This window comes from Triticum aestivum, chromosome 2A (genome assembly GCF_018294505.1).
Source record: "Triticum aestivum cultivar Chinese Spring chromosome 2A, IWGSC CS RefSeq v2.1, whole genome shotgun sequence".
Taxonomy (NCBI): domain Eukaryota; kingdom Viridiplantae; phylum Streptophyta; class Magnoliopsida; order Poales; family Poaceae; genus Triticum; species Triticum aestivum.
The window spans coordinates 565380532-565406599 of NC_057797.1; the positions used below are offsets into that span (position 1 = coordinate 565380532).

The 26068-nt window shown below is 50.1% G+C and overlaps 1 protein-coding gene across 1 annotated transcript; it reads left to right on the forward strand.

The window, feature by feature from the left end:
* The first annotated feature begins 19698 nt into the window (after nucleotides 1-19698).
* On the forward strand, nucleotides 19699-20941 carry LOC123185581 (protein FLOURY 1-like). The gene has a single exon (XM_044597442.1). The coding sequence runs from the start codon at nucleotides 19905-19907 to the stop codon at nucleotides 20709-20711; it is 807 nt and encodes a 268-aa protein (XP_044453377.1). The 5' UTR covers nucleotides 19699-19904; the 3' UTR covers nucleotides 20712-20941.
* Nucleotides 20942-26068: the final 5127 nt, after the last annotated feature.

The following is a 26068-nucleotide window of genomic DNA, read 5'->3' on the forward strand; positions in this document are numbered from 1 at the left end:
CCCCCCACCGTCGTGGACAGGGTGTCGGCCCCCTGACATGGATCTTTCTTCCAGTATTTTTTATATATTCCAAAATAATTCTCCGTTGATTTTCAGTTCATTCCGAGAACTTTTATTTCTACACAAAAATAACACCATGGCAGTTATGCTGAAAACAACGTCAGTCCGGGTTAGTTCCATTCAAATCATGCAAGTTAGAGTCCAAAACAAGGGCAAAAGTGTTTGGAAAAGTAGATACCACGGAGACGTATCAACAATCACTATACCTCACTGTGGTTTTGGATGTGTAGGTAAGAACGGTTCTTGCTTATCTCGTAGCAGCCACGTAAAACTTGCAACAACAAAGTAGAGGATGTCTAACTTGTTTTTGCAGGGCATGTTGTGATGTGATATGGTCAAGATGTGATTATATAAATTGTTGTATGAGATGATCATGTTTTGTAACACAGTTATCGGCAACTGGCAGGAGCCATGTAATTGCTTTACTTTATCACTAAGCAGTAGTGATAGTCGTAGAAGCAATAGTTGGCAAGATGACAGCGATGCTATGATGGAGATCAAGGTGTGAAGCCGGTGACGATGGTGATCATGGCGGTGCTTTGGAGATGGAGATCAAAGGCACAAGATGATGATGGCCATATCATATCACTTATATTGATTGAATATGATGTTTATCCTTTATGCATCTTATTTTGCTTAGTACGGCGGTAGCATTATAAGATGATCTCTCACTAAATTTCAAGGTATAAGTGTTCTCCCTGAGTATGCACTGTCGCTACAGTTCGTTGTGCCGAGACACCACGTGATGATCGGGTGTGATAAGCTCTACGTTCACATACAATGGGTGCAAGCTAGTTTTGCACAAGCAGAATACTCGGGTTAAACTTGAGGAGCCTAGCATATGCATATATGGCCTCGAAACACTGAGACCGAAAGGTCGAGCGTGAATCATATAGTAGATATGATCAACATAGTGATGTTCACCATTGAAAACTACTCCATCTTATGTGATGATCGGACATGGTTTAGTTGATATGGATCACATGATCACTTAGATGATTAGAGGGATGTCTATCTAAGTGGGAGTTCTTAACTAATATGATTAAGTAAACTTTAATTTATCATGAACTTAGTACCTGATAGTGTTTTGCATGTCTATGTTGTTGTAGATATATGGCCCGTGTTGTTGTTCCGTTGAATTTTAATGCGTTCCTTGAGAAAGCTAAGTTGAAAGATGATGCTAGCAATTAGACGGACTGGGTCCGTAACTTGAGGATTATCCTCATTGCTGCATAGAAGAATTACATCCTAGAAGCACCGCTGGGTGACAAGCCTGCTGCAGATGCTGCTGACAACGTTAAGAACGTCTGGCAGAGCAAAGCTGATGACTACTCGATAGTTAAGTGTGCCATGCTTTACGGCTTAGAACCGGGACTTCAATGACGTTTTGAACGTCATGGAGCATATGAGATGTTCCAGGAGTTGAAGTTAATATTTCAAGCAAATGCCCGGATTGAGAGATATGAAGTCTCCAATAAGTTCTAAAACTGCAAAATGGAGGAGAATAGTTCTGTTAGTGAACATATACTCAGAATGTCTGGGTACCACAACCACTTGACTCAGCTGGGAGTTAATCTTCCTAATGATAGTGTCATTGACAGAGTTCTTCAATCACTGCCACCAAGCTACAAGAGTTTCGTGATGAACTATAATATGCAAGGGATGGATAAGACAATTCCCGAGCTCTTCGCAATGCTAAAGGCCGCGGAGGTAGAAATCAAGAAGGAGCATCAAGTGTTGATGGTCAACAAGACCACCAGTTTCAAGAAGAAGGGCAAAGGGAAGAAGGGGAACTTCAAGAAGAACACCAAGCAAGTTGTTGCTCAAGTGAAGAAGCCCAAGTCTGGACCTAAGCCTAAGACTGAGTGCTTCTACTGCAAAGGGACTGGTCACTGGAAGCGGAACTGCCCCAAGTACTTGGCGGATAAGAAGGATGGCAAAGTGAAAGGTATATTTGATATACATGTTATTGATGTGTACCTTACTAATGCTTGTAGTAGCGCATGGGTATTTGATACTGGTTCTATTGCTAATATTTTCAACTCAAAACAGGTGCTACGGATTAAGCAAAGATTGGCTAAGGACGAGGTGACGATGCACGTGGGAAATGGTTCCAAAGTCGATGTGATCGCAGTCGGCACGCTACCTCTACATCACCTTCGGGATTAGTTTTAGACCTGAATAATTGGTATTTGGTGCCAGCGTTAAGCATGCACATTATATCTGGATCTTGTTTGATGTGAGATGGTTATTAATTTAAATCAGAGAATAATGGTTGTTCAATTTATATGAGTAATATCATTTATGGTCATGCACCCTTGATAAGTGGTCTATGTTTACTAAATCTTGATAGTAGTGTTACACATATTCGTAGTATTGAAGCCAAAAGATATAAGTTTAATAATGAAATGCAACTTATTTGTGGCATTGCCGTTTAGGTCATATTGGTGTAAAGCGCATGAAGAAACTCCATTCTGATGTGATTTTGGAATCACTTGATTATGAATCACTTGATGCTTGCGAACCATGCCTCATGGGCAAGATGACTAAGACTTCGTTCTTCGGAACAATGGAGCGAGCAACAAACTTATTGGAAATTATACATACTGATGTATGCGGTCCGATGAGTGTTGATGCTTGTGGAGGGTATCGTTGTTTTCTAACCTTCACAGATGATTTGAGCAGATATGGGTATATCTACTTGATGAAACATAAGTCTGAAACATTTGAAGGCAATCACTGTCTGCGCCAGCCTTTTTGTCAAGACGGGCAGTTGCCGAGGCAGCGTGGGGAAGCGGAGACGCCCACGTCCAATCAACCACCACGCGTCAATCGAGGCTGCAGGCTTTTGAGGCCCGCGGCGGTCCGCGCTTGACCTTTGGCTTCGCCTCGAAGCCAAGCCCGAGCGTGCTTTGGGCCCAGGGGCTACTGTCGGCGTTCCGAGAACGGGGGTCCCCAGACTTGCCTGCCTGCGGCCCACGGCGTGGCTGAGCTAGCAGGTTTGTACGACCCATCTTCATCGACGAGGTATTCAAGACCCTCGCGAGGGGCCAAGCCTCGCAGGCGGACGACGCAAGACCTCCTCAGGAGCGGCCTCGCCAGGCAGGGTCATGAGGGGCGGAGAGATCAAGGCAAGGCAAACCTCGCGAGGACCTCGTGACGTGAGCCATGACGATCGAGACCAGGCGGGCGCCAGCGCACGCAGTGTCCTTGCTTCCTCTTTGGTGCCAAGGGGCAAGCGCAGGCGCAGAGTACCGAGGCATCAAGCAAAGGTTTCCATATTGGTGCAATGAGACCAAGTCCAGCAGGACGGCAAGACGGAGATCACCATGGAGCCCAAGACGGCATCACCACGAGAGCCTTTTGTGGGCGAAGACTACTTTTGTCAGGATAAGCTGTACTAGTTGTCCCCTTTCAAATTGGTCGTTGTTGGCTCCCTTCCCGCTCAATATTAGGGGAGAGGACCAGGGCCTATATAAGTAGAACTAGCCATCACAGAAGAGAGGATGATGGAAAAGAGAGAGAAAACGAGAGAAAGAGAGGGAGAACTCATTCAGAGGCATCTCACCCACACAGGTTCACCAAGTACAAGAACACCTCAACCTTAGGAGGCTATTCTTCGCCTTGTACTGTTCATCATTAGCCCAAGAGGCAATCCACCACCACCACACTGGAGTAGGGTATTACACCACAACGGTGGCCCAAACCAGTATAAATCTTGTGTCTTTGTGTTGCAAGTTCGTCCGTGAGATCTTAGAGAGCTAGGGCATGGATCGATAGGGAGAAAACCTTCATGCGCACCCCAGTGTTTGAACCTCGAGGGTTTTGCCGGAACCCGTGATCCAACATTTGGCATGCCAGGTAGGGGTGCACTGAAGCTTCCTTCCGCCGCTCCGCGCCCCGTTGCTCCGTCGTCTCCATGGAAGACACGCGTCGCGCTCGTGCTGAGCGCCGGGCTGCCCTCGCCGCCCACGTCGCTCAGATGGCTCCCGTTGGTGGGCCACCTCATCGTTCCCCGTCGCCTGCCGCCAACGCCGCCCCCGGCCCGGCAGGGAACAAGCGGCAAGCATCCTCGCTACACTCCTCAGTGCGGCGGGACGGCCGCACCGCCACTCCATCGCTGACCCCGGCAGGTTCTTCTTCCCATGCACGTCGCCCTCCCATGGACGCACCGGTCGACAACCTCTACGAGGACTGGCTCAACCGCATCGCCGAGCTTGTCCGCGCCATAGGAGGCTCCCCTGCAACGTCCCTCTCTCCGCCTCGCCCTCTGCCAGCTTTGGCCGACGTAGCTCACGGAGCGCCTCCACCACCTCTGCCCCAAGACGGCGCCCTAGCACCAAGGCGCGCGGCTCCACGATGCGACCCGCCTCGTCCCGTGCCCGCGCGTGAAGAAAGAAGCTATCAAGAAGTCTCTCGACCGCAAGAAAACGCTCTGCCACTCCTAGCGCCAGGACCGGCTGCGGCGGCAAGACCGTGCGCCACCTATAGCGACAAGGCGCAGACCCCATCAAGACCAAGCTCCACCACCAAGGCGGGCCCCGGTGACCATAGCCGGCTGCCGCGCTTTCACCCCCGAGTTGCATAGTGTTGCCTGGACGGGCAAGTTCAAGCCGGATCTGCCTCCTTGCTACGATGGCACCCCCGACCCCGTGGAGTTCTTGCAGCTCTATGAGCTGAGCATCAAAGCGGCCAACAGCGACGAGAAAGTCATGGCGAACTGGTTTCTCATGGCTCTCAAGGATGGCGCCCGCTCCTGGCTCCTGAACCTGCCACCGGGCTTGATCTCCTCCTAGGATGAGATACACAACTGCTTCGCCGCTAACTTCCAGGGCACTCGCGACCGCCCGCCGGCTGCAGGTGACCTGCGCCACGTCAGGCAACAACCGAGAGAGGCCCTCCAGAAGTACATGCAACGCTTCAACAACGCCCGCCTCAAGATCCCCAAGGTGACGGACGAGGCCATCATCTCTGCGTTCTCTGATGGCGTCCATGACGTCAAGATGAAGGAAGAGCTCGCTATCCATGAGGAGCTGTGCACGTCCCTGGAGTTGTTCAACCTGGCGACCAAGTGTGCAAGAGCTGATGAGGGGCGCCTCTCCCTCCTCGAGCTCCCAGCTGCAGACTTGGAGGAGAATAAAGCCAAGGCCAAGGACGTGAAGCGCAAGAGGACAACCGTGCTTGCAGCGGAACCAAACACCAAGCGCGGCAGAGACCAACCAGAGTCATCCAAGAGCAGCCGTCCGTTCTGCCCCTTCCACAACCTGAATACCCACAACACCAGCGACTGTCAAGAGCTCAGAGCCATTCGCGAAGGATGCTTCGGTCAACGCCCCAAGCGCGGTGACCGAGGCTACGATCTAGGAGGAGGACGTGGTGGCGGATGCTGGGACGACCGTGGCCCACGCCAGGAGTGGCGCAACCAGCCTCGTGAGGACCGCTGGCAGGATCAGCCTCACGAGAGCGCCTGGAGGGATCAGCCTCGTGAGGATCGTCCTCAAGGCAACGCCAGACTCCCTCTGTTGCCGCCACCGCCAAGAAGGAATGACGAGCACCATCAAGACGAGGGGGCTGGGGGCTTCCAGGAACCGCGTGCTATCGCCTGCATCTTGGGCGGAGCCCAGGCCCCAGCCTCGCAGCGTACCTTCAAGCAGTTTGCTCGTGAAGTGAATGCAGTCCTCCCCAAGCTCGAAGCCACATGCCCACTCAGATGGTCCCAGTGCCCCATCATGTTCAACTCGGCAGATCAGCTCAAGTGCGCAGCTGCCGCTGGCGCCCTCCCGATGCTTTGTTCCCCAGTCATCAGCAACGTGCAAGTTACCAAGACTCTCATCGACGGCGGCACAAGGCTCAACGTCCTGTCTGTCGACACGTTCGACAACCTCCAAGTGCCATATGACCAGCTTCAGCCTACCAAGCCTTTCTCAGAAGTGACCGACGGTTCCACCACACCGATAGGGCAGGTTCGCCTCCCTGTTACCTTCGGGGAACGCAAGAACTACCGCACCGAGCTCATCGACTTTGACATCGTGCACATCCGTCTGCCATACAATGCCATCCTTGGGTATCCAGCCCTGGCCAAGTTCATGGCGGTGACCCATCACGGCTACAATGTCCTCAAGATGTCGGGAAGCGGCGGGATCATCACGGTCCCATGTGAAGAAAGATATGTTGTGTGCTCCCTCGAGCGTGCCTTCCAAGTTGCAGCAATCGACAACCCCGACAGCAAGGGAGAGGGCCCTCCTGAGGTCATCCCCAAGAAGAAGAAGAAGCTGCACCGTGCAGGACCTCAGGAGGGTGGCCTCACAGCCGAGGCCTCGTCAAGATCAGCGCCCGCTCCCGAGGCGCCTCCCTCCATCGCATAGGAAGGCGCGCCCTTCTCGGGCAGGGCTCGGGGGCTTTCTTCTGGAAGGCCTCAGACCTTGCCCACATCACAAGTGGAAGCACCATGCTCCGCGCTGGCCGTCGACAATGCCGAGGAGCGGCTATGCCCGTGCACAAGCGGAAGCACTATGCTCCGCACTAGTGATAAACAACTGAGGGTGGCTTCATGGTCGTACCAACCTCAGGGAGCCCCAGGGCTCAGCGTCCGGCCTCACCGCAACGCCTCCCCTCGGGAGAGCCGTGCGAGGGGGCTGGGCACGGGGGCTGCGCTCGGGTCACGCCCAAGCGTACGCCACCCAACCAGGTCTCCTGGACCTGGGGGCTGCGCTCGGGTCACGCCTAAGCGCACGCCAGCCAACCAAGTCTCTCGGACCTGGTCGTCGCATCCCCCTCCCGATCCAAGCCTCAGTGAGGGCGAAGGTATAGAGATTGTTTGCACATCAAGGGGGACTCCTGAGCATCGCGACTCAAGAGCCTAACTGGTCACGTAGCCCCTCACTCCTTGGTCCGTCCTGATCTCCGGTCGTCCCAACGGCGGTTGAGGTATGCGCGGGGCCGGGCTCTGCCGACGTAGAACATTAGCCTATCCTCGCGTACTCTCCCTGTAAGCTATTTGCGCGTAAAGGAGGACTCCTGAGCATCGCGACTCAGGAGCCTAACTGGTCACGTAGCCCCTCACTCCTTGGTCCATCCTGGTCTCCGGTCGGCCCAATGGCGGTTAAGGTATGCGCGGGGCCGGGCTCTACCGATGCAGAACACAAAGCAAATAGGAAAAAAATTGCAAAATCTCGAAGCAAATATTACAAGACATATTGTCCTCACAATATCAAATGGAAGTTTTAACGCCTCCACGAGGCCTGATGCATATTGCAGGAATGAAACAAGAAAGCAGCCGCACGTCACCCCTGGACACTGCCATCGCCTGCAGAAGGTGCTCCTCCCTTGGTAGCGTCGCCTTCACCTGCACCACCAGCAGCAGGATCGGTGGCATCACTGGTCTAGGGTGCGAGGGCGAAGCAGCGAAACTTCTTCAGCAGGGCCTCCACCTGACCTTTCACGGCTGCGGCGGCGGCTGCACAATGTTCATCAGCTACAGGCTCCAGCAGCTCGTCGAGACGAGCATTGGGGTCGCGAAGGTACAGATGGCTAAAGACACGCGTCAGCACAGCTGAAGAAAGGACACGAGCCTCTGCCTCAGCCATGGGACCGATGCCCTCCATGACTTCCTCAAGCTCCTTCACCTAGTGGGGAAGCAGCTGAGCAGGGCCATCCTCGTCGGTGGTCAGTGGCTTCTCCAGGCCCTTCTCGTACAGTGACTTCAGCGCCACGCTGGACCTCTTCTCAAGAAGCAAGAAGGCCACGCGGTCTTCGGCCAGGACCTTCGCCTAGGCGTCGAGCTCGGCCTCCCTTGCCTTCGCCTTCTGCTCCAGCTCCTCCAGTCGGCTGTGCTCCGCGGCCTGCGCCTTCGACAGCTCCCACAGCTCACGTAGGCTCTTCAGCTCACCCTCCAGCTTTCGGCAGCGGTCGTGGGAAGCCTCGGCGTCCTTCAGCGCCGCCTCGTGATCGGCCGCCGCTCCGGCGTCGGCCTGCTTCTCCTTCTCGGAGGCCGCCGTGGCCTGGCTCAGTGATGCTCGAACTGCCGAGTCGGAGTTAAGCCAGCCTGAGGCTAGCTCCAGGCACCCGGCCACTAGGTGCGGGTCCGCACCTAGGAGGTCTTCCTGCAGCTTGACTGTAACACCCACGATGCGGCTATATCTCCCACGTGTCGGGGCATGACTTAGAGGCATAGCCGCATGGTCGGTTTCTCGCAAGAGGGGTAATCTTCACACAATCCCATGTACTGAATAAGAAAGGGATAAAGAGTTGGCTTACAATCGCCACTTCACAAAACACATAAATAGTCATACATCATCCAGAATACAATCAAGGTCCGACTACGGAACCAAAATAAAAGAAGAAAACCCCAAATGGTAGATCCCCGATCATCCCAACTGGGCTCCACTACTGATCAAAAAGGAAACAAAACACAACAACGACCAAGATCTTCATCGAGCTCCCACTTGAGCTCGGTTGCGCCACCTGCAATGGTATCATCGGCACCTACAACTGTTTTGGAAGTATCTGTGAGTCACGAGGACTCAGCAATCTCACACCCGTGAGATCAAGACTATTTAAGCTTATGGGTAGGAAAGGGTAGTGAGGTGGAGCTGCAGCAAGCACTAAGCATATATGTTGGCTAACATACGCAAATAAGAGCGAGAAGAGAAGCAACGCAACGGTCGTGAAACTAGAAGTGATCCTGAAACTACCTACGTTCAAGCATAACACAAGAACCGTGTTCACTTCCCGGACTCTGCCGAAAAGAGACCATCACGGCTACACACGCGGTTGATGCATTTTAATTAAGTTAAGTTTCAAGTTCTCTACAACTGGATATTAACAAATTCCCATCTTCCACATAACCGCGGGGACGGCTTTCGAAAGTTCAAAACCCTGCAGGGGTGTCCGAGTTTAGCCCATCACAAGCTCTCACGGTCAACGAAGGATATTCCTTCTCCCAGGAAGACCCGATCAGACTCAGAATCCAGGTTACAAGACATTTCGACAATGGTAAAACAAGACCAGCAAAGCCGCCCGATGTGCCGACAAACCCGATAGGAGCTGCACATATCTAGTTCTCAGGGAAACATCGGATAGGTCAAGCTACAAGTAAAACCAGCCCTCGAGTTGCCTCGAGGTGGCCCCGCATGCTGCCCGGTTCGGACCAACACTTAGACAAGCACTGGCCCCGGGGGGAGGGGGGTTAAAATAAAGATGACCCTCGGGAGTGCGACTCCCAAGGGAAAAGGTAGGTGGTGGTGAGACAAATGGTAAAACCAAGGTTGGGCCTTGCTGGAGGAGTTTTATTCAAAGCAAACTGTCAAGGGGTCCCCATAACACCCAACCGCGTAAGGAACGCAAAATCAAGGAAGATAACACCGGTATGACGGAAACTAGGGCGGCAAGAGTGGAACAAAACACCAGGCATAAGGCCGAGCCTTCCACCCTTTACTAAGTATATAGATGCATTAATTAAATAAGATATAATAATGATATCCCAACAATATCCATGTTCCAACATGGTACAAACTTCATCTTCACCTGCAACTAGCAACTCTATAAGAGGGGCTGAGCAAAAGCGGTAACATAGCCAAACAATGGTTTGCTAGGAATGGTGGGTTAGAGCTTGACATGGAAATATGGGAGGCATGATATAGCAAGTGGTAGGTAGCACGACATAGCAATAGAACGAACAACTATCAAGCAAAGATAGAAGAGATTTCGAGGGTATGATCATCTTGCCTGCAAAGTTCTCAGAGTTGACGAAAGCTTGATCCTCGTTAGCATACTCAACAGGTTCCTCAATCACATACCCGTCTCCCGGCTCTATCCAAAGCAAGAACACAAGCAACGGACCAACAATCAATCATGGTGTAATGCACAAGCAACATGATGCAAAACATGGCATGATATGCAAGACATGATATGCAATGCATGTGCGTGCTTCGGAAGGAAAAGTAAGAACAAGGCATCAACTTGGCAAACCAAGCATGCCGCTAGAAAGATGAGATGATTTCGGTTGAAATCGATATAAAGATCACCGGAATCGGATGCACGGTTTGCAAATGGCAAGCAAAACAATAATGGCACAAATCTGTGATTAACAACACGATGACATCTAGAATGCAATAAGAAACTAAGCTACTGCACTCCAACATATCAACAAGGCATATGGCAGTGATGTACTCAAGATGCTTGACAAAACATGAACACTGAGCTACGACTAAATCACACAAGAGCAAGTTCAAACAAGCATGGCAAAAGTGCAAAAGATATCAGCATAACAGACTTAGTGAAAATACTAACATGTCAAAAACAACATCAGGAAGCCATGTTTAGAGCTAGCAAACAACATGCTACAGGAATGTATCATAGCAAACAAAGGCATGGCATGAGCCTACTAAATGCATAGATCAAAATCCCCTTACGGAACCTGAGCCAAAAAGGCACAGAAGATATGATGGCACCCATGTAAACATAGCAAGTTTTATCAGCAGTTTCAGACTTAGCAGAAAATAGAGAATGGCATAAACAGAGTTATGAAGGCATCTTCGCGAGCTCAAATCACCCACCACAAAGCATTGCATGACAAGATAAGCATAGCAACAACAAGATGACATGTTCAAGAAGCTAACCATGGCAAGAGAAAGTTCATAGCATGCATGGATCACTAGTAACAACCATGGCAAAATTCATTAACATGTAAACAATCTGCCAGGAACATTTTATAGCAAAAGTAGAGCAAGATCAAAACATGCTAGGTCACTCCATAAATGCAAACAGGGGAATGGAAGGATAGGGCATAACCATATGTTCAAAACATCCTTACTGAAGTATCTCAAAACAAGCATGGATCTCACTGTAGCAACATGTTTACATGGCATAAAAATAACAGCAGAACAAGGACTTTGCAAAATCCTAAGTCCCTGAAAACAGCAATATCACGAAGGCTACTTTGCATGCTTGTGCTAGTCATCACATAGATCATAAAAATACATGGCACTCACCCCTGTAAAGATCGCATGGCATAGCTCAAAACACATGTAGAGCACATGCCCATATGATGCACCCATCAAATGTGAAAACATAACAAATCATCATGATCTGATAAGTAACAGTAGGAAACATTTTATAGCACCCTTGCATCAATGATTTTGGCATCAAGATGGACTCAAACAAGCATACCACAATGAAATGAAATGAAGATCATCCCCCAATGAACATTTTGATATCTCATATGCATGAAACGGAGCTACGGTCATGGAGTTATGATGCAATGAACAGAGGCATAAAATATGAGGGGAAAGGACTTAGAGAAAAATCAACCTTCGAGAAAGTCAACGCGGGACGGAGAGATCCCGGGACGGAGTGGATCGGGACAGATCCGGGGCATTTGGACGGATGAACCGGTGGATCTCATCCACACGGGGTGGATCTGGCCGGAGAGAGCTCCGGCGGGCTCCGGGCGGATTCTGGCGACACGAGAACTCCGGCGAGGGGCGGAGCTCGAGGGATGGCGCAGAGGAAGACGGGGAGGGAGGAGGAGACGCAGCGGCCGGCGGTGGGGAAGATGAGCGGAGGGCGGCGCGCGCGCTTGGCGGCCGAGCGGTGGCGCGCAGGTGAGGCGCGAGGTCGCCGGCGCGGGGCGGTGACCGGCGAGGCGCGCGGTGGTGTGGGCTGCGGCGTGGAGGCGGAGGCGAGCGACGCGGTGGCGGATCGGCGTGGAGGCGGTGGCGCTCGCAGGCGGCGGCGGCCGGCGAGGCGAACTGCGGCGAGGTGGAGATCGCTGGCGGGGAGCAGCGTCGGCACCGGTGGCGGACGGCGGCGGGGCTGGAACCGGGCTTTGGCGGCGGCGGCTTGGGCCCGTGCGGGCCCGCGATGGGCTCCGCGGGCCGGCGATGCGGAGGAGAGAGAGGGGCCGACGGCGGTTATGTGGCGAGGTTGGATTGGCCCGGGGCGGTGGCGCGGACATGTCCGACCGGGGTTGGACGTGTCCGGCGGCGCGAGGATGAAGATAGCTAGGGTTTGACCGGGAATTTTGGAGTGCACATATTTATAGGTAGGAGTGTCCAAATGGAGTGTAGTTTTCGCCCACACGATCGTGATCCGACGACGGAGGACATGTAAGTGGTTTGGATGGGTTATTGGGCCGGTTGGATGGGTGTTGGGCTGCAACACACAAGAGGCCTTTGCGGTTACCCGGTTAACCGTTGGAGCATCAAACAAACTCCAAATGGCACGAAATTTGATAGGCGGTATACTGGTGGTGTACCAAGGTCACTTGGCAAATCTCGGTCCATTCCGAGAACGTTCGACACCCGCTCACAAAAAGAGACAAGAGGGGTGCGCCGGGTGCATGAGGGAGTGTCGGATTGCAAAACGGACAAAGGGGGAAAATGCTCGGATGCATGAGACGAACACGAATGCAAATGCGATGCACATGATGACATGATATGAAATACACGACATGAACAAAATGCAAAGCGAAAACAAAACCCAACCACGAAGGGAAAATCATATCGCATCTCCGCAAAAGGCAAGAGTCGGAGTTACAAATATGGAAAGTTGTATCCGGGGTGTTACATTGGCCATCCCCGAGAAGACACGCTCCAAGACTACGGAGGGAGCAGAGAATTCGGGGCCAGAGGCGCAGCAGGAGGAGGAGGCAAAGTCATTACCAGAGCCTAGAAGATCGAGAGCTTCGGAGCCCTTGGGACCTCATCAGCCGAGCCGGGTGCCGGCACTTCTGGAGCCAGCGGGGCCACGGGGGCTGATTCATCCTGTCGATGCTCCTCCTAGCCTCGCGAGGGCGACCGGGCTAGGGAGGTGCGGGTGCTGTCACCTCTCTTCTCCGCGGAGGGGGCACGGCCGCAGCATCCTCCTTCCTCTTCTTCGCTGAAGACACCGGCCTGATCAACCAAGGGTGAATGTCAGAAAATAGCAAGTACAAGCAGGAACAAGATGAAGCTCGAAGCACTTACTGATCCACTGTGACATAGTCCACCTTCCGCTTAAGGAGCCTGAAACCCGAAAGCATCAGGGCCTGAGGAGTGGGCACACGGGCTCCGGGGGCAGAAGACGGCGCAGCAAAAGGTCCGGAGCCGGCCCCAGGCGGTGCCAAGTCGGAGGCAGCATCTCGAGAGACCAGTGACGATCTACCTCTTGTCGGGATGAGGGGTAGCTCCCTGTCCTCCTACCGGGCGTCGACCTCAGCATCTTCTTGCAGAGCGCGGAGGATGTCGGCCTTGCTCAAGGGGGAGTTCTCCCCCATCTCCTCGGGGGTCTCCTCCGAGTCTTCCTCCCCGCGGGACTAGTCAAAAGACACCTCCACCGGCTCCGGCGCCGCAGAGGCCCCAGCGAGTGGCGGCGGCACCAGCCCGCGTGCATCAAAGGTTGGCCTAGAGGCAACGAATTGCTCCCAGTCCTTGCGATGGAACAAAGGAACAGAGGCGCTCGGCGGGTAGTCTTGGTTATCCCCAACCAAGAGGCGCAGAACTGCAGTCAGCTCGTCATCAGACAAGGCCACCGGGCTCAGACGAATCTTGTCTTCTTCATCTCCAAGCTTCCACAAGGGGCGCGTGCACATGCCTGAAGTGGAGCAACGCGCAATGTCAAGAATTCCTTCAGGAGCATGGCCCCCGTCACCTTGGCCTCCTTCGCATTGCCCAACTTCAAATCGATCTTCATCTGCTCCAACACCGACGACGCCCGCTCGTCGGTGAGCTCTACACGAGACCACCCCTTGTCAGACTGGGGCGCCTCTGTCGGCAGTTCCAAGCGTGGATGGAGGCACTTGGCACTCATCATGACCCATTTGGCCTGATGTTGTCAACTCTCTTCCCGGTGTTCGAGATCGAGTTGGCCTGGCCGGCCGCGATGAAGTTGGCGCACCCGGAGATATGGCCGCCGGTGAGGTGGAGGAAGAAGAAGTGGCACAGCAGTGCCACGGACGGCATCACGCCCAGGTACGCCTCGCAATAGTAGGCGAAGATAGGCAAGAGAAGGATGGAGTTGGGATGGAGATGCAGCGCCTGCAGCCCGAAGTGGTCGAGGACCTCAAAAAAGAAATCAAAAAAGGGGGGGGGAACCAACCCGCTGGCGATGCTGCTCGTGAATAAAGGGGAGAAGGTGCTTCCCTCAGGCTCTGGCTCGTCGGAGGCAAGCTGGAGCTCCGTCTTCCCCCTCTCGTTGCTCTCCCCCGCCGTCAGCAAGCGCGTGGCGGCTAGGTACTTCTCCGTGACATTGGGCGCATCGAGGGCTGGCTCGAACCAAGCCGACGCTAAGGAGGACTTGACCTTGCGCGACGCCATTGGTCGCAGATGCGGAGCGAGGTTGGAGCGGATCTAGAGGTTTCAGCAACAAGGAGCGAGAAAGGGGATCTGGAGCAAGGCGAGGAAGAAGCAATGAAGGCAAGCACTGTCTGCGCTAGCCTTTTTGTCAAGATGGGTAGTTGCCTAGGCAGCGTGGGGAAGCGGAGATGCCCACGTCCAATCAACCTCCACACGTCAACCGAGGTTGCAAGCTTTTGGGGCCCGCGGGGCTCCGTGCTTGACCTTTCGCTTCGCCTCGAAGCCAAGCCTGAGCACGCCTTGGGCCCGGGGGCTACTGTTGGCGTTTTGGGAACGGGGGTCCCCAGACTTTCCTGCCTACGACCCACGGCGTAGCTGAGCTAGCAAGTCCGCGCGGCCCATCTTCATCGACGAGGTATTCAAGACCCTCGCGAGGGGCCAAGCCTCACGAGGCGGACGACGCAAGACCTCCTCAGGAGCGGCCTCGCCAGGCAGGCTCACGAGGGGTGGAGAGATCAAGGCAAGGAAAACCTCGCGAGGTCCTCGTGAAGTGAGCCATGACAATCGAGACCAGGCGGGCGCCAGCGCGCGTAGTGTTCTTGCTTCCTCTTTGGTGCCAAGGGGGCAAGCGCAGGTGCGGAGTACCAAGGCATCAAGCAAAGGTTTCCATATCGGTGCAACGAGACCAAGACCAGCAGGACGACAAGACAGAGGTCACCATGGAGCCCAAGACGGCGTCACCACCAGAGCCTTTTGCATGCGAAGACTACTTTTGTCAGGATAAGCTGTACTAGTTGTCCCCTTTCAAATTGGCCGTTGTTGGCTCCCTTCCCGCTCAATATTAGGGGAGAGGACCAGGGCCTATACAAGTAGAACTAGCCACCACAAAAGAGAGGACGACAGAAAAGAGAGAGAAAACAAGAGAAAGAGAGGGAGAACTCATTCAGAGGCATCTCTCCCACACAGGTTCACCAAGCACAAGAGCACCTCAACCTCAGGAGGCTGTTCTCCCCCTTGTACTGTTCATCATCAGCCCAAGAGGCAATCCACCACCACCACACTAGAGTAGGGTATTACACCACAACGGTGGCCCGAACCAGTATAAATCTTGTGTCTTTGTGTTGCAAGTTCGTCGAGTTCGTCTGCGAGATCTTAGAGAGCTAGGGCATGGATCGATAGGGAGAAAACCTTCATGCGCACCCCAGTGTTCGAACCTCGAGGGTTTTGCAGGAACCCGTCATCCGACAGATAGATCAAGACGCTTGATTGGACTTTCACAAAGCAGATGCCTTGATAAAGTTTTGAAGAAGTTCAAAATGGATCAAGCAAAGAAAGGGTTCTTGCGTGTGTTACAAGGTGTGAAGTTGAGTCAGACTCAATGCTCGACCACTGCAGAATATATAGAGAAAATGAAAGTCATTCCCTATGCTTCAACCATCTGTTCTATCATGTATGCAATGCTGTGTACCAGACCTGATGTGTGCCTTGCTATTAGTTTAGCAGGGAGGTACCAAAGTAATCCAGGAGAGGATCACTGGACAACGGTCAAGAACATCCTGAAATGCCTGAAAAGGACTAAGGATATGTTTCTCGTTTTTGGAGGTGAAAAAGAGCTCGTCGTAAACGGTTACGTCGATGCAATCTTTGACGCTGATCCGGATGACTCTAAGTCACAAACCGGATACATATTTTTATTGAATGGTGGAGTTGTCAGTTGGTTCAGTTTCAAACAGAGCGTCGTGGCGGGATCTACGTGTGAAGCGGAGTACATAGCTGCTTCGGAAGCAGCAAATGAAGGAGTTCATATCCGATCTAGGTGTCATACCTAGTGCATCGGGTCCAATGAAAATCTTTTGTGACAATACTAGTGCAATTGCCTTGGCAAAGGAATCCAGATTTCACAAGAGAACGAAGCACATCAAGAGACGCTTCAATTCCATCCGCGATCAAGCCAAGGAGGGAGACATAGAGATTTGCAAGATACATTCGGATCTGAATGTTGCAGACCCATTGACTAAGCCTCTCTCACGAGCAAAACATGATCAGCACCAAGACTCCATGGGTGTTAAAATCATTACAATGTAATCTAGATTATTGACTCTAGTGCAAGTGGGAGACTGAAGGAAATATGCCCTAGAGGCAAAAATAAAGTTGTTATTTATATTTCCTAATATCATGATAAATGTTTATTATTCATGCTAGAATTGTATTAATCGGAAACTTAGTACATGTCTGAATACATAGACAAACAGAGTGTTACTAGTATGCTTCTACTTGACTAGCTCGTTAATCAAAGATGGTTAAGTTTCCTAACCATAGACATGAGTTGTCATTTGATGAACGGGATCACATCATTAGATAATGATGTGATTGACTTGACCCATCCGTTAGCTTAGCACTATGATCGTTTAGTTTATTTCTATTGCTTTCTCCATGACTTATACATGTTCCTATGACTATGAGATTATGCGTCTCCCGAATACCGGAGGAACACTTAGTGTGCTATCAAACGTCACAACGTAACTGGGTGACTATAAACATGCTCTACAGGTGTCTCTGATGGTGTTTGTTGAGTTGGCATAGATTGAGATTAGGATTTGTCACTCCGTGTATCGGAGAGGTATCTCTGGGCCCTCTCGCTAATGCACATCACTATAAGCCTTGCAAGCAATGTGACTAATGAGTTAGTTGCGGGATGATGCATTATAGAACAAGTAAAGAGACTTGCCGGTAACGAGATTGAACTAGGTATTGAGATACCGACGATCGAATCTCGGGCAAGTAACATACCGATGACAAAGGGAACAACGTATGTTGTTATGCGGTTTGACCGATAAAGATCTTCGTAGAATATGTAGGAACCAATATGAGCATCCAGGTTCCGCTATTGGTTATTAACCAGAAGTGAGTATCGGTCATGACTACATAGTTCTCGAACCCGTAGGGTCCGCACGCTTAACGTTCGATGACGATCGGTATTATGAGTTTATGTATTTTGATGTACCGAAGGTTGTTTGGAGTCCCGAATGTGATCACGGACATGACGAGGAGTCTCAAAATGGTCGAGACATAAAGATCCATATATTGGAAGGCTATGTTTGGACATCGGAATGGTTCTGGATGAGTTCGAGCATTTACCGGAGTACCGGGGGGTTACCGGAACCCCGGGGGAGTCTATGGGACTTATTGGGCCTTAGTGGGAGAGAGGAGAAGGCGGCCAGGTGGAGGGCGCCCCCCAAGCCCAATCCAAATTGGGTGCCCCCCCTTTCCTTCCCTCTCTCTCTCCCTCTTCCTTATTCTCCTACTCCTACTAGGAAGGGGGGAACCTACTCCTACTGGAGTAGGACTCCCCTCCTTGGGCACGCCTTGTGAGGGCCGGCCCTCCCCTCCTCCACTCCTTTATATACGGGGGAGGAGGGCACCCCATAGACACACAAGTTGATTGTTTAGCCGTGTGCGGTGCCCCCCTCCACAGAATTTCACCTCGGTCATATCGTTGTAGTGCTTAGGCGAAGCCCTGCGTCGGTAACTTCATCATCTCCGTCATCACGCCGTCGTGCTGATGAAACTCTCCCTCGGCCTCAGCTAGATCAAGAGTACGAGGGACGTCACCGAGCTTAACGTGTGCACATCGTGGAGGTGCCGTGCGTTCGGTACTTGATCTGTTGGATCGCGAAGACGTTCGACTACATCAACCGCGTTTCATAACGCTTCCGCTTTCGGACTACGAGGGTACGTAGGCATACTCTTCCCCTCTCGTTGCTATGCATCTCCTAGATAGATCTTGCGTGATCGTAGGAAATTTTTGAAATACCGTGTTCCCCAACACATCTTTCCACCAAATCCAAATCTGTGAGAGAGATAGTTGAGTGTTGGGGAGACTATCATTTGAAGCACAAGAGCAAGGAGTTCATCATCCACAAACTATCTATTACCTTTTGGATAGTGGTGTCTCCTAGATTGGTTAGGTGTCACTTGGGAGCCTCCGTCAAGATTGTGGAGTTGAACCAAGGAGTTTGTAAGGGCAAGGAGATCGCCTACTTCGTGAAGATCTACCCAAGTGAGGCAAGTCCTTCGTGGGCGATGGCCATGGTGGGATAGACACGGTTGCTTCTTCGTGGACCCTTCGTGAGTGGAGCCCTCCGGGGACTCGCACAACCGTTACCCTTCGTGGGTTGAAGTCTCCATCAACGTGGATGTACGATAGCACCACCTATCGGAACCATGCCAAAAATCTCCGTGTCTCCAATTGCATTTGCATACTCTAATCCCATTCCTTTACATTATTGCAACTTGTATGCTTTACTTTCCGCTGCTCATATACTCTTGTCATGCTTGCTTGAAATGTATTGTGAATGTTTAAACTTGTGCTAAAACTCCACCTTAACTTAAAGAAATTAAAAACTGCTACTTTTCTTTGTTGAGGGTCTAATCACCCCCCTCTAGACACCTCTTCTCGGTCCTTACACAATCATCGCTCATCGACCTTGCCGTGCGGTAAGCAACATCAGCAGATGTTAAAAACCCAAGCACTACTCCATCAAACACATGGGATTACTGCTCTCCGGTATTGATTCTCTCAAATATCTGGTCAGATTACAGGACAGGAAATACCAGAGAGAAGAGATTGGGAGGAAGAGAGCTAACCCTTATCACGCTCGTTCAGTCCGTTTCGTTATCCCTTCGGATAAGCTATAGGAATAAGAGTAACACTACTAATAAACACATAAAAAGCACAACTAATTTGCATATCCCATTCCTAAGAATCTGACCCACTCATTGCCGTTGTACCGCTCGAAGAGAGTGGAAGGTCTCGTTGACTTGCGGGGCCCAGCCAATTGCGTTGTCTCTTACGAATTTGTGTTGCTCGGGCCATCTTTAGTTTCATCACGCATGCACCTTCTTTGTCGGTTGTTGTTGTTACTCTGCTCGTTCAGCTTCAGCACTAGCCATATCATGATTGTGACGTTCTTCTGGCGACGCTGCATTCGAGGCATTCTTGCAACTTATTATCCGTCTTCTATAAAAATATGATACGTAATTTGCGTACTCTCGAAAAAAAGGTTATATATGGCTATACCGTTACCGTTGACCATGCTCTAACTACCCACCTGCAATTGAGCGTTTATCTGGACCACTTCCTTTGTTATCTTCCTCTAACAACGTACTACGCCCATCCGCTTCTCCAAAACACACTCCCCCAACTCTTCTAAAAAGAAAAACACTCCCCGAACCAGCATAACAGCACGACGTCACAGACGCGTGGGACCCGTGTCTTCGGTACCCACCTGTCATCCAAATGGTCAGTGCCTCAAGTAAAGAACCTCAAAGTGATACCGCCTACTATCCGCAGAAATCTCGCTTCAAAAAAAAAAAAAAAACTGAACCAGAACCCTACTGCCGCGGCGCCGGCTGCCCAGCTCCTGGCCATCTCCCAGACTCTTCATCATCTCCACCAAATCCCCACGCCGATCGATCTCCAAGATTTGCCCTGGCACCGAGCGATTCCATCTTTCCAATCAAAATTCCACTCGCCTGAATCGGAGCGAGCCTGCCCGCAGTTCCGTCGTCATGGGCGGCTGGAACCGCATCTCCAGTGCCGGTGGTCTACTGAAGCCGCTCGCCGGCGTCCCTTTCGCCTCCATGCCCGGCGCCGGCGCCGCCTACTTCCTCGTCGGCTCCGCGCTCGGGGTCTTCGCGATGCTGCACGCCTCCGAGTCCGAGGTCGGCCGCGAGTGGGCCTTCGCCGCGCGCTTGGCCGCCCTGTACCGCTCCGTGGGTGCGCACTACGTGCTTGACGTAATGTCCTTTCTCCTCCTGGCCGCCAAAGTCTGGCGCCTCGGCAAGCGCTGCGACGTGGTGGAGGGGCTCGTGGGGGGTCCGGGCCCCACGGTGCAAGCGGTGCGCGTCAGAGGCGTCGTCTGCACCGTGTGTGGGAGTGGGACGAAGGCGCGGGCTCTGAAGAACGGCAGCTCGGGCCACATTGTGGAGCACTCCCGGTCTGGCAGCTGCTCCGGTAAGCATGTTTCGAGGTCGCTGGCTTCTGAGCTGGAGCAGGAGGCCGATACAGAGGACGAGGACATCGCGAACGAGGTGACCGACGCGGAAGAGAGCAACTTGGAGCGGCTCAGGCGGCGGCTCGTGCGGGAGAGGAGGCTGAAGGAGGCCGCGCTAGAGGAGCTGGAGAAGGAGAGGTGCGCGGCGGCCTCCGCCGCTGACGAGGCCATGGCCAAGATCGCGTGCCTGCGGAACGAGAAGGCGTTGGTGGAGCGCGAGGATAAGCAGTTCCGGGAGATGGCCCAGCAGAAGCAGATGTACGATCGGCAGGTGATCGAGTCTCTTCAGTGGATGATCAATAAGTTTGGCATGCAATCTTAGGCATTTCAACTTTAGTAGGAGCTAGGCATGGTAGGTGAACAGTATTTTTTATGAGTTTAAGCATTCTTAATTTTTTAGTTCTCGAATTATAACGCACACACATGTAGCACGAAGCAATTTCACCCATATATGTTTTGATGCCAATTTTAGATATAAGAGGATGACAACTTTAGTTATAAAGCATGACAATTTTCTGTTTGGATGTCAAGTTTCAGTTTTTTTGAGTTTTATTTTATTATGCCAACTTTAGTGTAAAAACATGTGAGCGGTGTTAGTACATGCCACATGTGTGACAGTTATCGGCATCTTTTTTGTTTTAGCAAATTGTTTATCAAAAAATTCACTTAGTGCCACAATATTATCAAGCAGAGTACTGGCATTATCATGTTAGGAATAAGCCAAGCCATGGTGATAATCAACATGTATGTGCGTGTAGGTCGAGTCCGGACGCTGGTGCGTAGCCGTGTCCATAGCCGTGGTCAGTTAGCCGGGTTGTGTGTGTTGCAGAGCGAGGCGTGGAGGCCCAGGTCTCACGTGAGCAGCGGCTCACGTTCACTGAAGACCGAGCCACTCACGTGCATGGTTTGCTCGTTCCGTTGTGATCTAGTTAGTCCAGATAAGGTAGAGTCAAGGTTAGTTAGTGCATGCGTGTGCATGGATTAGCTGGTTAGTGGCCGGCGTGTGTGCGTGCGTGGAGTTAGTGTCCGGTGTGGTGGTCGGATGGTGTGTGTACAACCGGATATAAAAAGCCCCCTGATGTATTGATCGAGGTGCGCCGGTATGGGCCGTATGTAAGCCATGTAGCCATTATAAAGAAGAAAAGATTAGGGCGTTTGAGCGCCCGTGACGGCGTTCGTCGCCGGCCGGAAAATCTTGTGTCCATTGTTCTTCGTCTTTCACCTCCGTTCAAGTGAGAGGAGAGGTAGCTAGAGGGTTGCGGTTCCAACACATCACAAGTGTCATTCATAGCAGAAGCAGTATCATCAATAACTTGGAACATATCAGATTAAATAGTAGGTGACGGTGTCGCAAGTCTACTCAAAATATGATGAGTCAAGTGCGGATCTAGACGACGGTTCCTTACCCCCCACCTCATTTTAAAGGGTACGATCTTGGTCTTAGCGTCATTCAGATTCTTCATGGTGATCAACATATATAATCCCAAGTGACTCGATAAATAGAGGTATGCTCCCCGGCAACGACATCAGAAAAAAGTCTTTATAACCCACAAGTATAGGGGATCGAGACAATCTTCAAGGTAGTATTTCACCCAAATTTATCAATCAATACAAGGGGAGCCAAAGAATATTTGTAATTATTAGCAATTGAGTTGTCAATTCAATCACACCTTAAAAACTAAATATCTGCACCACTGTGTTTAGTAGCACAGTAGTATGATAGTTTGATAGTAGTAGCAACAGTAGTAATAGTAACAGAAACAATAACATAGTAGTTTTGTAGTGATTGTAACAACAACAACAACAACAACAACAACGAAAGTAACTTAGTAAAGATCAAGATACGAAAAGCATATGCATTGTATCAGTGATGGATATTTGTGTTGGATAACATTTATTATATAACAGTTACAACCTAGAGCGATACACAATAATTTCAATTCATAATTGTGACATAGGCATGTACTCCCTCCGTAAATAAATATAAGAGAACGCTCTTATATTTGTTTAGAGAGGAAGTATTTTCTTATATAGTCATACATGCTTATAGTAAGAACTTGCATGACATCTTTTGTCCTACCCTCCCGTGACAGCAGGGTCCATAAAGAAATCTAAAGGATATTAAGGTCTTCTTTTAATAGAGAACTGAAACAAGCACTTAGTAAATACATGAATTCCTCATAGTACGGTAATCACCAGAAAGAATCCTAATTATTTTCACATTGGGGTATGCGGATCATAACACGTAATAGGTGCATACAAGATACGATCCAAAACACACTTATATTCATGAAAACATAATAGATTCAAATTTGAAATCATGGCATTCGAGCTCTAGTGATTAGAATTAAGCATAGCAAAGTCATAGCAACATCAACCTCAGAACATAGTGTATCTACGTATGAAGACCTAACAAATTGACTCAATTACATGATAAATCTCATCGGACTGCATCATCGTCCAGTAAGTCTACGAAGGAATTACTCACTCTTGGTGGTGAGCATATAGAATTTTTGATGGAGAAGGGTTGTTGTTGATTATGATGATGATGGCCACAAATCCCCTCGCCGAAGCCCCAAAGCCCAGCTGATGAAGAACGGGAGGTGACGATGGCTCCGTATTGTAAAACGCGATAAAACTTCTTATCTTTTTCTCTCGGGGGAATGAAATTTATAGCGCAGAAATTAGGGTCAGCGGAGCCTTGTGGGCTCCAAAAGGTAACAGGTCCCGCCTTGGAGGGTAGTCGGGCCCAATTGCCTTGTGGACAACTCGTTGCCCCCTTCTGGTGGATCTTTGCTCCAGTATTTTTATATATTCCATAAATAATCTTTAAAAGGTTTCATCCAATTCCGAGAACTTTTATTTCTGTACAAAAACAACACCATGGTAGTTCCGCTGAAAACATCATCAGTCCGGGTTTGTTTCACTCAAATCATGCAAATTAAAGGCCAAAACAAGAGCAAAAGTGTTTGGTAAAGTAGATATAACGGAGACGTATCAACTCCCCCAAGCTTAAAATGATGTTTGTCCTCAAGCAATTTAGTTGACAAACTGAAAGTGGTAAAGAAAAAACTTTTACGAACTCTTCTGTTCTTGTATCCGTATATAAGCTTAAATAGCACTCAAGTTTTCAGCAAAGATCATGAACTAACCATGCAAATGATAGCACTTAGAAATCACATTTACTCATATCAATGGCATAATCAACTAGCGAGCAATAATAACATATCTCAAATGTCAACAATTTATCAAAACAATCATGATATAATATGATAACATGGTATCTCGCTAGCCCTTTCTGAGACCGCAAAACATAAATGCAGATCACTTCTAAAGTTCATACAGGGACTAAATCTTCTAATTCATGGTAGAAGAGATCCAGTCATGATGCACACAACATTAACTATACTCAATGCATAAGAAAGACAATAGCGCTCTCAGAATTGGTGCTTTGATTGAGAAGGCGATGACTCAACAATAGAAGTCAATAACATAAAAGTAAATAGATAGATCTTTCATAAAGGGAAGCAGAGATTTGCAGAGGTGCCAAAGCTTGAAGCTTAAATCAGAGATGAATATATTTTGAGAGGTGTGCTTTTCCTATCAAAGTCAAGACCGAGGATTTTCAATATCTTCCATGTTAAACACATCACCGACGGTTTCCAAGCGGAAAGGTAAAGTTTACTCCCCCTCAACCTTTCAAACCCAAGCCATGGCTAGCCGAATTCACGGGTGCCCTCCAAACAATCAACTTCCCAGGGGAGTTTATTTTATTTTATTTTTCTTTATTTTGATTATAGGGATGAGCATCGCAATTACCAGCCTCTCTCGTGCAACGACAAGTGAATAAACACCCATCGTGAGAATAGCCCGCTTAGCATGGAAGATATTGACTGCCCCCTATCGCTCCATGAGCTGTGCGGGCGCACAAATAGATGATTATTTTAATGATTAGAGGTGGCACATGAAAATTTACTTGGAACGGCAGAGTAATACCACATATAGGTAGATATGATGGACTCATTTTGAACAATTTTGAGTTTAATGATATGGATGCACAAGCAGCATTCCCGCTTAGTACAGGCAAAGGCTAGCAAATAGATTAAGAAGCGACCAACTAGAGAGCGACAACGGTCATAATCATGCATTGTGAATAATTAACATTGAATACTAGCATGAGTAGGACATAAACACCATGAACATAAATATCATGGAAGCTATGTTGGTTTCGAATCAACTACATGTGTGAACATGTGCCAAGTCAAGCCACATGAAACATTCAAAGGAGGATACCATACTATCTGTCAGGACCCCGACTCAATGCCACATCGATCTAGCATGTAACACCTCATATCACTTTGCGGCCTCATGCACGGTATTCCACGGGTGTCGCCTTACCTTAGCCCGGGATCGTTTGCGCCTTTTGGCACACGTATATGACAGTGTCGCTAGCATCCATATGATAAAGAGCCCGGGCTGACATGGCTAGTCGTAAACCCAAAGTGGCACAGACTTACAGGGACAGGCATCCATGACCCAGCATCGAACGTGTCAGTCATCAGCGAGTGAAACCAGGCTGTAGCACTGGGCTAGCAGGACTCCGGTGAACCGGGCTGTAGCGGGCTAACAGGACTCCGGTATTCATCGCGTGACATTTCCCCGAAGGGACAGACACAGGAACGAAGAAGGACACATGCCGGCCAGCCTAAGTGTTCCGGAGCAGTAGCAAGCTACCATGGCTCAGTGAAACACTAGGAGACATTTCCCGGTAAGAGAGGCTACTAAAGATAAACAACTAGATGGTCAGATCCCACACATACCAAGCATTTCAATAACATACACACAATATGCTCGATATGTGCAAATACAACATGGCATCACAACATGACTCTATGACTCAAGTAATCTATTCAATAGGCTCCGAGGAGCGAGATATTACAAACATGGGTCTCATGACCCAACATTCAGAGCATACAAATCAAAGCACAAGCGGAAGCTATCATGTCTGGGTACAGACATCTATAAATGAAAAAGGCTGAGAAGCCTGACTATCTATCAGATCCTGCCGAGGGCACAAGATCGTAGCTGAGGTAACAAGCTAAACGTCGAAGTCCACGTGGAACTACTAGTGAGACTGAAGTCTCTCTGCAAAAACATAAAATAGGCAAACATGAGTACAAATGTACCCAGCAAGACTTACATCAGAACTAACTACATATGCATCATTTTCAACAAGGGGATGGTGGGGTTTAACTGCAGCAAGCCAGCTTTGACTCGGTGGCTATCCTAAACTACGACTGTAAGCGACTCTTTTGAGGTGGCGCACACGAGTCCACATATTCACCATATCAATACACCACTATGGATCCGCTCCCGTCTCCCTACGAGAACGCCATCCATAGCACTCACGCTTATCTTGCGCATTTTAAAGTATCCACTTTCACTTGTCTATGAACTGATATAAGCAACCCAGAAGTCCTTTTCCGCGGACACGGCTATTCGAATAGATGATGATAACCCTACAGGGGTGTACTTCTTCATACATGTTTCCACCACTTAGCTTCTGCACACGACATGTGCTCGGCAGACTTCAAGCGAAAGCCGACGTGGGTGTAGACCACGACCTACCTAAACACTCAAGTCTCTAGTCCAGGTTTATCGCCTATTCGGGTTCCATCC

What these genes read in the sequence shown, in the direction of transcription:
- LOC123185581 (XM_044597442.1), top strand. Translation starts at nt 19,905, where the DNA reads ATGGGCGGCTGGAACCGCATCTCCAGTGCCGGTGGTCTACTGAAGCCG.